Consider the following 13,394-nt stretch of genomic DNA (forward strand, 5'->3'; position numbering starts at 1 on the left):
CTATTGTTACTTGATCAGCCACCTCCACTGTGATTTTCCCCCATTGGGCCCCAAACTAAACTGGCAGAGCCAGGTCTTTAGGCTCTTACAAAAGGTCAGAGTGTTGGGGGTTGACCTCACATGGGGGGGGAGAACAAAATATTCCACAGGGCAGGTGCAACAGCAGAGAAGGCCCTTCTCCTGGACCCCAAAGCTAGATTTTCTTTCCACACTGTTAGAGGAACACCATCCTGCACTTCAAACATCTCCTTATACATTGGCTAAAAGTTATCTTTGTTCTTCCACATCAAACAATCATAGCAATGTGAAGTCTGGGTCACCTGTACTGGGAAACACACCTGATTGAAAAATTGCTAGGATTTCAGTGCAGAATCTCAGAGGGATGTTGAGGAACAACACTGATTGGTTTGTGATATTATCTGGGTATATTCTTAGCAATTGAGGACGGGAGAAGTGAAAATTATTGTGGATCAGTTTCAGATTGCTTTGTACGAGGAGACAAGGAAGCCCTGTCTTCAACAGCGTTGTAAAATCAGAGCTTTGTGACTCTAGCATAAATGAGCTTGACAGTTTTCCAATCACTTACAAATGTTGGCAAAATAGCCAGGCAATGCTTTATTTGCTAAAACCAACTGTCACTGCAAAAACCATATAAAAATCTACCTGTCTATGTCTTGTGGGAGATCTCTCAGACCGTTGTTACTTATATCAAGCCACTGCAGATTTGACATCCGGAGTACACATATTGGGATTGAAAAGAATTTGTTTGTTGATACATCTACAAAGCTCACTTGTTTCAAATTGCTTAGCTGTAAAGAAGCAGAATGTTATTTAATAAAGATTCGAATGAGGAAATAGACTACAATTATAGTTGATATTTTGTTGGCTGAATGAGGTCAATTGTGCTATGTTGCCTATTTGCCATAAGGCTACACACTCCATTATTTTAAAAATGAGGCCATGTTCAGAATTAAACATTTTCAGTATTTCTTATTTGTTGCATGCAATGTTCATCTTCCCTCAGGGAAGTTCTATGTTTAATAGACTATTGCATTTTATCTGACTGAAACAACAATATGTTACAGGTTGGTATTCACAGTAGTTCCTATTGAATAGGATTTTGAATGACATAATTCTATGATTATGCCAATGCCATGTCTAGGTTTTAAAATAGATTTATGTCTCCTAAATGAGTATGACTTTACCACTCAGTAATTGCCAAATGTTCAATTACTTTATTTATTTTTTTTAGAAAAGATAATAAAAAAATAAGTTGTTTTCTTTCCAGGAGCATCCGCAGGCTATGACCAAAAATGTTGAGATAGTGACCATAGTGATGAGGTTGAAGTACCATCTCTTTTTTATGCCTGCAACATAAGGCACAGAGAGAGCTTCAATTTCACCATCATGGAAGCCAACTTGACTTTTTTGCACATACATTGTAAATATTCTTTTTTCTTCCTCATAGTGTGTACTACCTAAACAAAAGAAAAGGTGGCAATATCATCCTATATAGAGAAATGGATGAGGCCTGACAGTTGAATCTTCTACAGATCATTTAAAGACAGCAAGCAACAGCATTGCTAGGTAGGGCTCAAGACAGACAAAATGATGAATATGGTATTGTGATTAAAGCCTTGATTCTTTGTAACTGTGTATAACATTGATGAACATATAAAAAGGGCAAGACTTGGATGCTTCAACTGCAACCTTGCCAATGTTGACCCTTGCAGATATTTTTCTGGGGACTGGAGGCTAAAACATATGAAGAATGGTTGCAGGAACTGGGTATGTCTAGTTTAATGAAAAGAAGGACTAAGGGAAACATGATAGCAGTGTTCCAATATCTCAGGGGTTGCCACAAAGAAGAGGGAGTCAAACTATTCTTCAAGGCACCTGAAGGTAGAACAAGAAGCAATGGATGGAAACTAATCAAGGAGAGAAGCAACTTAGAACTAAGGAGAAATTTCCTGATAGTTAGAACAATTAATAAGTGGAATAACTTGGCTGCAGAAGTTGTGAATGCTCCAACACTGGAAATTTTTAAGAAGATGTTGGATGACCATTTGTCTGAAGTGGTGTAGGGTTTCCTGCCTGGGCAGGGGGTTGGACTAGAAGACCTCCAAGGTCCCTTCCAACTCTTATTCTGTTTCTTCTGTTTCTATTTCTTTTTACAGTCAATTCATTTGGAGATATCAGGCAAGCTGAATACCTCAGAGATTTTTGTCCTCCAAAATCAGGGGACCTCCTAGGGCCTTAAAAGAGTAGAGTGGGGTGAAATTATACTTTCTTTCTCACATATACACATATATAATAAATCCATCTCAGTTGCTTAATAACAGATCAGATTGTGTCACATCTACTTTCACATACTGAGCAGAAAGATGAAGAAAAGGTTAGGTATTAACTGTAAAAATCTGATAAATGTGTTTAACATGGCACACAAATAGATGTTTCATTTGAGATTTCTCCAAATCCAGTAAGATGAAGTTCAGGAAAGATAGTCTGAATATTCAAATATTGCTATTATTACAATATCAATATGAGTCCAAGATGGAAACCAAGAAATACAGAAAACTCAATCTTTTTTTTTTTTTTTACAATTCTTACAATCCATATAAGGTAATTCTCTTGTAGGAGACATCATAAATATATTTTAAAGGATATTTACTATGATATTGGCATGGTCAGATTGGTTGAGTAATCGTGGTGGCACAGTGATTATATTGAAGTATTGCAGATTAACTCTTGCCCACTGCCAGGAGTTCGATCCTGACTGGCTCAAAGTTGACTCAGCCCTCCATCCTTTTGAGGTCAGTAAAATGAAGACCCAGATTGTTGGGGGCAGTATGCCAACTCTGTAAACCACTTAGAAAGGCAATGGAGCAGTATATAAGTATGCTATTGCTATTGCTATTGAATAGTATATTCTTGTAGTAAAAGCAAAATTGTACCTCTTCTCATAGATTGGGTGATTCCCTACTGGGGATTCATAATCATTATCTTTAATCAATTAGCTTAAAAGTTATGATGGTAACAGTTGACAATTCTAAATGAGAAACTATGCACATCCCTTCATAAATGTTGAGGCTCTCCAAATCATACATTTCAATAGTCCTTTAAAAGATGACAGAGAGAAATGTTATGTGACTAACAACCTGCTAACCAACTTTAGAAATAAATATTTGAAGGAAAAGTCTCACAGCAGTAGCACCATTTTATTATTACTATAAAAATGATTTATGGCAGTACACTAAATTCTTTTGCCTGAATAACAGTTTTCCAAAGCATGTCTTTTAAAAAAACTATATTGCTGGATTCAAAATTAATTATCCAATCCAAAACAGATATTAAAGGAAATAGTGTTTTTATTCTTACTCAAACAAAATAATCTCCATTGTCAAAATGTATGAAATTATTTAATATATGGTTGTTAGAAGAAAGGTAAAAATACTAACCTAACAGTGTAATCTGGTTGATTTATTAGTGGCATGTGGAATCTAAAACTGTTCTTCCTAGCTTTAAAGGCAGCATGGCCAAGGCTGAGAATTAACTGAACTAACTCCAACTGGTTGGATGATTTGACATTAGCCATTCAGCTCAGGGATGGGCTGTTGGGGGTTCGCAGCTAAGATTCTGTGCAGTTCAGAGAACCCCAAAATCCCACTCCTGGCTGGCCCCGCCCACCCCACCCCACCCCTCCCAGGAGTCACCACATGGCCCTTTTGGATGCAGGTAAGTGCAGGGCACGCACAGAGACTCGGGGAGGGTGAAAAATGGGCCTACTGGAAGTTCAGGAATGCCGGAAATGGACCTGTTTCTGGCCTCCAGAGGGCCTCCAGAGCCTGGGATGGCCATTTTCACCCTCCCAGAGGCAAAGCCTCTGGAGCCCGGGGAAGGCAAAAATGCCCCCCCCCCCCCACTGTGGTGCAGGAGGCCAACTAGGCCATGCCTACCATGGCCACACCCACCCAGAAACTGAGCAGAGAACCCCTTGCTAATTTTTTTTATTGAAAAGTTTTATAAGAGATACAAACAATTTTCTCCCCCCCACACCCTTTCCCCCTCCCCACATAATAGAAAATGTACATTTTCTTATACATAGTAAATTCTACATATACATGTTTCCCTTAAAGAAAGCATTAAAATAAGGCATTTTTCTTATTTTCCTCCCCAAAAACTAAGGTGCGTTTTATACTCCGAAAAATACAGTAGTTTGGAAAAATAAGGCATTTTAATTACATTCAGAATTGCTCTTCTTCTCTTTCTTCCCTCATTCCACAACAAACCTTCTTCTCCTCCTTTCTTTCCCTTCCCTCTCTCCTCTTCTCTCCTACTTTCTCCTTCCTCTTCTCCTACCTCATCCTACTTCCTTTTCCTTTCCCACACTTCTCTCTTCTTTTTCCCCTTCTCACCTTCTCTCCTACTCCTATCCCCTTCCCTTTCTCCTCTCCTTTCTTCCATTCCTCTCCCTCCCTTTCCTCTTCCTCCCCTCTCCTCCTCTCTCCTTACTTCTTTGCTGTGGAATATTCTCCTCCTTTAGTATCTGAGCAACTCCTGTATTCTAATCATAGATACTTTCTTTCAGTTTCTTTCAGATTTATTCTATCTATCTGCATTATCTTCCTAATTGTACATTTATTCTTATAATCTTCTAACTATCGCAACTTAATCTTATCATTTCATTTATTATTACATTTCCCCCACATTTGCTTTTCTATTAAAACATTACATCTTACTCCTCCAATAACTATCATTCTTAATATTCTTAATCTTGTCATTTCATTATTTATATATTTCCCCCACATTTAATTTTCTGTTAAAACATTTCTCTATTCAACACTTTTATCCCACCCCACCCCTTATCCCAGCCTCCCCACCACCATGGCTTCTAACCACCATCATGGCTTCTAACAAACATATGCTATAATAAGCTAACTATCTATAAAATTCAAAACTCACACGCGTTCTTTAACTCCCCTTACTCCAATTCATCAACCTCCCTTTTATAAATTCTCAAGACCAATTAAGTTAAATTCCTTCTTCCTAGTTATAAAAAACTTTTTCTTAATGTATAATCCAATACTTTAACAATGTTACAAACAGTGAAAATCATGGCTAAATTTCATCTCCACACCCCCGAACATCATTCTTTTTAAGCATTACTCCCTAATAGAGTTCTAAATTTAACATTAATCCTCTTTCCTTCGAAAAAATTGGGCATGTTAAAATCTTAGACATTTTATCACATATATCTTTTAAAATAACATAATCTTATGTTAAACATTTTAAAATCTCTTAATACCATTAAAACACATATTTACCAACTACAAATTTCAGAATCTACAGGAAGATATCTTTCAAATTTTCAATTAGCCATTTTGATACCTCTGACTTCTTTTTTGTTATTATATCATTTTGTCCTAAAGTAGCCTTTAACAATACCAATGTAATTAAACTTTTCAGTTTATTACTAGAGTCTTCCTTCCCCGAAAAGAAAAAAAGAGCAAATACTTAATTTTCTGTTCTTCCCTTCTTTCTATATTTTTTCCAATCCTTTTTTTTTATAAATTCTTTCAACATTCCCCCCAATTTTATTTTGGAAAATTTTAAAATGTTGATTTGAGATTGATGTTTCTGAAATACTCGCTCTCTTCTTGAGGTCACGTTTTCTAATTTGAAATCCCCATTTCGACTCTTCTTGCTTGTGTAATCATTCAGTCCATTCCTTTGTCCATATAGCCAAAATTTGTTGCCATAAAGATTGTCAGCTTGCAATAAAGAGTCTATTTGTTGCTTTTCTATCAGTTGAATGGAAACGTCTGCCAAAACCTTTGTTTCAACTGTGCCAGCCTGCCTTTCAATCCTGACAGCCTCTTGATCTTTCAAAAGCACACTCCTCTGAGTAATTTCCTGCTGCCCCTCCAACAACTGCTTATGATTTTCCAAGCTGTTTTTTGAAATTGTATTCAAAAGAGCAGAATTAAAAGAGTCTAGAAGTTCTTGAAAAGCCTGAACAGTCACAGCTTGAGAATTTGCTGATTCACCAGCCTTGATGTCAGCCATATTTCAGCCACTTTGTATTCATCCAGCTATCAGGGCGACAATTCCAACTATTTTCCACACAGTATAAAAGCAAAATTTTAGTTAGAGTCAGTATCAAATTCTTTTCCTCGGTACCAGATTCTTTTCCTGGCCGCTTACACTTTAAAACTTTCTCTTAAGGTGTAATCCAGTAGCTGTATCACTACTGCAAATGTTAACAAGCATTAACAAGCACTTTCCCTAGTAGCTTCCTCCTCCCGTCCTCAGGCGCCATTTTCTGCATTTTAAAACGGAGTTAAAGTGTTAATTGCAATTTTTTCCTTTTTTCTCCTGATTTGCTCTGTCTGCAATCAAAGTAAACATGTTAAAAGTCCCCCCATTTATTTTCAGCAGATTTTGGTCATGGCTTCTAGCTCTGCTTTAGCGGAGTTGTCCCTGGTCCGGAGCAGCTTGACAGGCTTCAATAGGGAGCCCACACCCTTCGCGCCCCAGGATTTCTCCTAGCACAGTTGGGGGGCTCTACCTCCGCCTGTCAGCTCTTCTCTCTCCCCTTTGCCCAGGGAGAGGGTTCCAAGCCTCCAGACAGCTGTTTTTCGGCTGTTCTGAGGCTTTTACGGAACTGGGGATCGGGCGCTCATAAAAGAGCGTCTTCGAGGCTCGCGGAGCCAACCGGGAGTCCCCTTGCTAAAATTTTTGAAGCCCACCCCTGATTCAGCCCCTGATTCAAAAAAGCAAATTGTGTGTGTGGGGGGGTGCTGATATATGTATGACTTCAGCCAGGAGAACCTTTGTCTGCAATGTCACTTCTCTACCTCTTCTATCTTCTCTGCCACTTTGACAGTTTATCTTCAGATATATTTTGGCTACCATAGTGATTTTGAAAACAGAACCTTAGTCGCAAAACCCCAACAGCTAACTTTCTCCAGGCAGAAGAAAAAAATTTGCTGGTGGACAGCAATTTCTACCAACAGGAGTGATTTATTCTGATCCAATCCATTCAATTGAACTAGATCATTTTTCTCAGCATATCTTGGAATCAGAATTGCTCCATAATACTGTAACAGTGCAACAGTAACAGTGACACATCAATTGTGCAAAAATCATTTCAATTCAGTGGAGTATATTCCAAGTAAATGATTATATTATTGCAGCTTCAGAGGACATTTTTACTCCCAATTAATTGAAAGTAACCCTCAAAGAACATACATATAATTTTTATTTTAACATTTTGTTTATAATACTAAAAACATTCAAACTTAAAGAAAGGGAAGAGAAAGAAAAATTAAAAATGCAAGAAAAAAGGAGAAAATGAGAATATAATAAAGAGAAAAGAAATCGATAAAAAAATAACTTCCAACATTCATCACAGATATAAACAAATATAGTGGTTCTCCACCCCCTACAGCCATAGTGGTGAACCTATGGCATGTGTGCCATAGGTGGCACGTGTAACCATATCAGTGGGCATGCCAGCTCAACTCTGGCGCGTGCATGCTGGGGAGGGCGAAAACAGCCTTTCCTACTCCTTCAGAGGCCCTCCGGAGGCCTGAAATGGCCCATTTCCCAACTCCCAGTGACATTTTTTGCTGTCCCCAGCCTCCAGAGACTCCTAGAGAGGCTCTGGAGGCTGGGGACAGCTCAACATAGCTCATGTTGGGGGGTCCTATGGTGGTCCAGGCAAGTCTGGGGGGAACCATTGTCTCCAGTAAAGGAAGGCGAGACCAGGGTGAGAGCCAAATGTTTGTCTGAGCCTTGCTGTCCCTCTCAGGTGACTCAAAGGACTCCCAGACCTCAACACAGGCTGCCTGGAACCCTGAGCAGTGGAGGGCAAGAGACGAGCCTGGCCCTCAAGCTCCCAGGGCACTGGGACCCCACAGATCAGCCCCGCTTCCCTGAAGGGGTGCCCAGTTATTATTACCTATCCTCAAGGCCGCTGCTGCTGTGCTCACTCTCCTTGGGCACATTACTCATGGAGTATGCAGGAGGACAAAGTGTGTGGGTCAGAGGGAGGCCCACTCCCTCTCCAGGTGAGAAGACCCAGGTTTGTAACCAAAGCATCCTCAGCAATAAGATGGGAGACCACCAGGAGAGGTCAGGAGGATGGGACAAATGAATGGCAAAAGGGCAGCAGGGCTGCTGGTGGCCAAGTGCTAAGGCAGGACTTCCCTCAGAATCTGACTCCCTCTCGTTATAATCTCCTTCCTTCCTTCCTTCCTTCCTTCCTTCCTTCCTTCCTTCCTTCCTTCCCTCCCTCCCTTCTTTTTGTTTCCCTCTTCATTTTCCTTTCCTTCTTCTTTCTTCCCCTCTTTCCTTGTTTTCCCTTCCTTGCTCTCTTTCCTTATTTTTCTTCGTCTTTCCTATCTCTTCTTTGATGCTCAAATGAAAAAGGGGAAACATTTCTCAATGAGCCTTGATAGTACAGTGGTTTAGTGCACCCTGTTATTAACACAGCTGCCTGCAATTTCTGCTGGTTCGAATCTCTGCAAGGCTCAAGGTTGACTCAGCCTTCCATCCTTTCTAAGGTAGGTGAAATGAGGACCCAGTTTGTGGGGGCAATAAGCTGACTTTGTATAAAATATACAAAAGAATGAAGGCTATTGCTTAACGCATTGTAAGCCGCCCTGAGTCTCCGGAGAAGGGCGGCATATAAATCAAATTAAAAAAAAAAAAATGCCTCCTTGCCTTGTGATCAAATGCCACTTTTGCTAGTAGTTTGTGGCCAAAGACTGAGTACAAACCAGACTCAGTTTATCCTGTGCTTGCATTTAGTTGTCCACAGGCAACAGCAAAACTGTCAAAATGTTGGCTGTGATAGTTGATCAGAGCTCCTCTGTTTTTTATGTACAACAGCTTTAGCATTTAGGAACAGAGGTAAATTAGTTGCTTTTCTATTAATACAAAATGCTTAAAAGGGCTGTCCTCTAGGGAGACTACCATGGGCTAATTCAGACTGGAAATATAGCAAAGGAAAATATTTTCCCCACTCTGCTTTGTCCTGTTGTCCTGTAAACTGTTTTTAAAGGTTTTTTAAAAAGTTACAATGATCACACGTCGCTCAACTGATCATCAGAACTTTTTTTTTTTTACTTTTAGGCATTTTTTTACTACCGGTTCGGGTGAATAGGTTGTAAAAAATGCTTTTAAAAAGAAAAAAAAAGGCTCCAATGATCACAGCTGTGCCGCACGATCACCAGACCCTTTTTTTACTTTTTTAAAGCATTTTTTTTACTACTGGCTCGGGTAAATAGGTAGTAAAAAAAATGCTTTAAAAAAATTTGTTAAAAAAGGTTCTGCCGCACAATCTTCAAACCCTTTTTTTTTTACTTTTTTAAAACAATTTTTAATACCTATTTGCCCAAGCCGGTAGTAAAAATGCTTTTAAAATTTTTTTAAAAAGGTTCCCACAAGCGCCACAGCTGATCATCCTGACCCCCCGCGCTGTTCTACTTACCTTCTGAAGCCTCCTTTTGGTGCACACTGCGTATGCACACATGCAGCTCGTGTTTGGTGCACACTGCACATGCATGCACACAGCACATCTTTGGCGCATGGAGTGCATGCACGGCCAGCGAACCAGTAGCAAACCAGTTCAGATTTCACCATTGATTCTATCCATAGAAGTAGACATCATTACTAATACAGATGTTATTATGGCTAATGATTTCTGGCTCTGTTCTTCAAAAATCTCCTTTACTATTTCTAGTGTTCTAGCATTTTTCATCATTTGTACATGTAAATAAAAGCCTGCAATTTTTTTCACCTCTGATTAGGAACTTTAGTGCCCTCTAGTTTCTAAAATCATAAAATTGTTTATCTTTGTAATGCCTTGCAATAATAAATAATAATCTGTTTCCCACAAGAAATTCATAAAGAATATAATTTATAAATTAATTCCATAGTGATATAGTAAAAAAACAATATTTAAAATATATCTGGAACCTCCATTCATTTATAAGTTTCTTAGATCAAAAGTCCTCATGCTTATAATTTTTCTTTTTCTCAAATAGAAGATAAACTCACCTGATAAAAACTATTCAAAGTTGTTTTCAAAAGGTCTTTAATAGCTTTAAGATAATTAATAGGCAATTTCCAAAAGTGATTAGAAAGTGAAGTTTGTGAACTTAGTGTTCTTTAAAAGGCTCTGCCACAGTTGTGAGCAAAATGGATAATCCCATCGCCCCCCAGTGTTCAAACCTATAAAAAAAACCTACTGTCCTACCATCTCCTCATGACCATAGAGAGCACATGTGGGCAATCACCTATCTTCTACTTATACTGGGAAGTTTTAAGGAACAGATCTATGTACCGGTCCTTGGTCTTTCAAAAGTTCACATAGCCAAGGCTATGGTTTTCCCAGTTGCAATGTATGGCTGTGAAAGTTGGACCATAAGAAAGGCTGAGCGCCAAAGAATTGAGACCTTTGAACTATGGTGCTGGAGAAGACTCCTGTGAGTCCCTTGGACTGCAAGACGATCAACCCAGTCAGTCCTAGAGGAGATAAACCCTGATTGCTCTTTAGAAGGCCAGATCCTGAAGATGAAACTCAAATACTTTGGCCACCTAATGAGAAGGAAGGACTCACTGGAGAAGAGCCTAATGCTGGGAAAGATTAAGGGCAAAAGAAGAAGGGGACAACAGAACGAGGTGGCTGGATGGAGTCACTGAAGCAGTAGGCATGAGCTTAAATGGACTCCAGAGGATGGTAGAGGGCAGGAAGGTCTGGAGGAACGTTGTCCATGGGGTCATGATGGGTGGGACACGACTTTGCAACTAACAACAGGTTTGCCATGTTTCCTTCAGTAGTCTTCTTTAGCCAAATAATTTGATTGAAATCAATGACATTAAGATTAATTTTAATTCCAATCTATTAAATAACATACCTAGATTTTCACTATAAAGTTCCAGCCTGTGCTCATTAACAAGATTGAATATAGTAGGTTTTGTTTTGAAGTAAACATGTGTAGGCTTCTATTAAAGTATTTCATAATACTGAAATAGATGGTCCCGTTATAGGTTAATACGTTAATATTTCATATCGCTAAGACATAAAAAAGTTATCATTGCTCACTTGAATACATTAATTAAATGTTGAATTCTCCCCCATGGAAACCAACGGGACATAAAAGGCACTAAGTAGATTCTTTTATCCTGGATAACATTCATTATATTAAAATCAATTGAGTTTACTCTCAGGAAACAGATTAAGGATCAGAATGTTAATATCTCCAGCTCCTTGTTGACTGGCATAAAATAATGTTTTGCTTTTAAGGTAATTCTTTTCCTTGAGAGCAAACAACGCCTTAGAGCCAAGATATCAAATAATCTTTTTTTCTAAACCAGACTTAACAAAAACAAATTAAACTGAGCGTGTCTCCTTGTGATTGCATGGAATTTTCCATATAGATTTTGGAGGAGTTTCTCATCCTTAGCAATTTTAAGAGATATGGACTTCAACTCCGAGGATTCTCCTGCCAGCATAGTGGCCGGAGTATTCTGGGAGTTGGTCTACACATCTTTAAAGTTGTCAAATACTGCATAAGTGGTTCGGCATGGGTTTTTTTGAGGGGTGGGATATGCCTTTAAGCTCTTATTTTAGCCTTTAGCTGTGAGATTTTCAGGCGATCTCTCATCCCAATGGTAACCATATCTGAGACTTGGCTTTCCTGAGAGCCAATGTCAATTAGTTGCAGCTATGGATATGACAAAAGTAAAAAATTATTTTGTTTACAGAATTTATTAATAACAATGCATTATATTTATTAGAATTATATTTGAAAAAACAATGCACCTTATGCTTGTTGCCTTATTCTGTCCAACCAGCCTTCTAATTCCTATCATGAGGTTTTTTACTAAATAAGCAGAAGTTGTTAGTAGTAATACTGCATTTTAGACTCTTTCAAAGCATATGACATTTTGAATTCAGAACTCTACATACAATCATGTTTCTGTCCCTTTTCCTAGTTGAATTCTCTCTCTCTCTCTCTCTCTCTCTCTCTCTCTCTCTCTCTCTCTCTCTCACACACACACACACACACACACACACACACACACACACACACACACAGGTAGTCCTTGATTTACAGTTGCAATTGAGATCCTAATTTCAGTCATAAATCAAGACAATTTGGGACTGGACTCAATTTTACAACATTTTCACAATGGTTGTTAAGTCTTAAGTTTGAATCTCTTCTTCCAAATGGGCATTTTTTTTTTGCTGGAAACCACCAAATATTGGTGACCCATGACGCAGTGGTAAATTCCAATTTTTTTTACTACCGGTTCTGTGGGCCTGGCTGGGTGGATGTGGTGTGGCTTGGTGGGCGTGGCTTGGTGGGCATGGCAGAGGAAGGATACTGCAAAATCTCCATTCCCACTGCACTCCAGGGAAAGGATACTGCAAAATCCCCATTCCCTCCCCATTCCTGGGGGAAGGATATTGCAAAATCTCCATTCCCAAGCCACTCTTGGGCCAGCCAGAGGTGGTATTTGCCAGTTCTCCTGCTCAAAATTTCCACTACTGGTTCTCCAGAACCTGTCAGAACCTGCTGGATTTCACCCCTGCCATGACACAAGATGTTCATAAATCTGATGTTCATAAATCAGTCATAAATCTGAGCTTGTTGCCAAGGTCCCAAAAAACAATCATTGAATCATGGGGAGGGAGAAAACGTGACATTTTACAATAGCCAGAAATGCTTTACAGACTATTTCCAAGGCTGAATAGTCATCAAATGGCCTGCCATTAATTCACATACCACAGTGCCTTGCATTATCGTCAGGTAAAAAACACTAAAATGGGATTTTAAATTTGGGGTTTTATAAATTGGGCCTATTATTTAATAATTTTAATTATTTTTAAATGTTGTCTGTCTTTGTGTTTTTAATTAGACTGTATACCGCCCTGAGTCCTTCGGGAGAAGGGCGGTATAGAAATAAAATTATTATTATTATTATTATTATTATTATTAATAATAATAATAATAATAATAATAATAATAATAATAATAATAATAATAATAACTTCATTCCAAGCTTCATTGGGATAACGCAAGACTACTTGCATCAAATCAATTTACACTAAAAATCATTTGAACACCTTGTCAAAGTGGGCATCTCTCAGTTTACACACAAAATTGGGAAATAACTTTACATCCTTTCCTTTCAATCTCAATCATCTTCTTAACAGATAAATTCTATAGATTTTTTTTCTGCCCTTGGAGTCTGTTCCATCAGGATTGTGCTAGGGTTTACTCCCAAGCTATTATGCATGAATTGCATTAGTAATAATAAAGCTAGTCTGGTATAATGTGAAGATACTGGACTAGAACCTAAAATAATTAAGATTCAAT

The 13,394-nt window shown here is 38.6% G+C and overlaps 1 protein-coding gene across 1 annotated transcript in view; it reads right to left on the bottom strand.

The window, feature by feature from the left end:
• The window catches only part of LRRC2 (leucine rich repeat containing 2), a 97,572-nt gene that overhangs the window by 10,791 nt on the left and 73,387 nt on the right, over positions 1 to 13,394 (bottom strand). The window contains exon 6 of the mRNA XM_034410062.3: positions 664 to 809. Coding sequence (XP_034265953.1) covers positions 664 to 809 — 146 coding nt within the window. The remainder of the gene's footprint in view (positions 1 to 663; positions 810 to 13,394) is intronic.

The sequence above is a fragment of the Pantherophis guttatus genome, chromosome 2 (assembly GCF_059756535.1).
Source record: "Pantherophis guttatus breed Tessera chromosome 2, ASM5975653v1, whole genome shotgun sequence".
NCBI lineage: Eukaryota > Metazoa > Chordata > Lepidosauria > Squamata > Colubridae > Pantherophis > Pantherophis guttatus.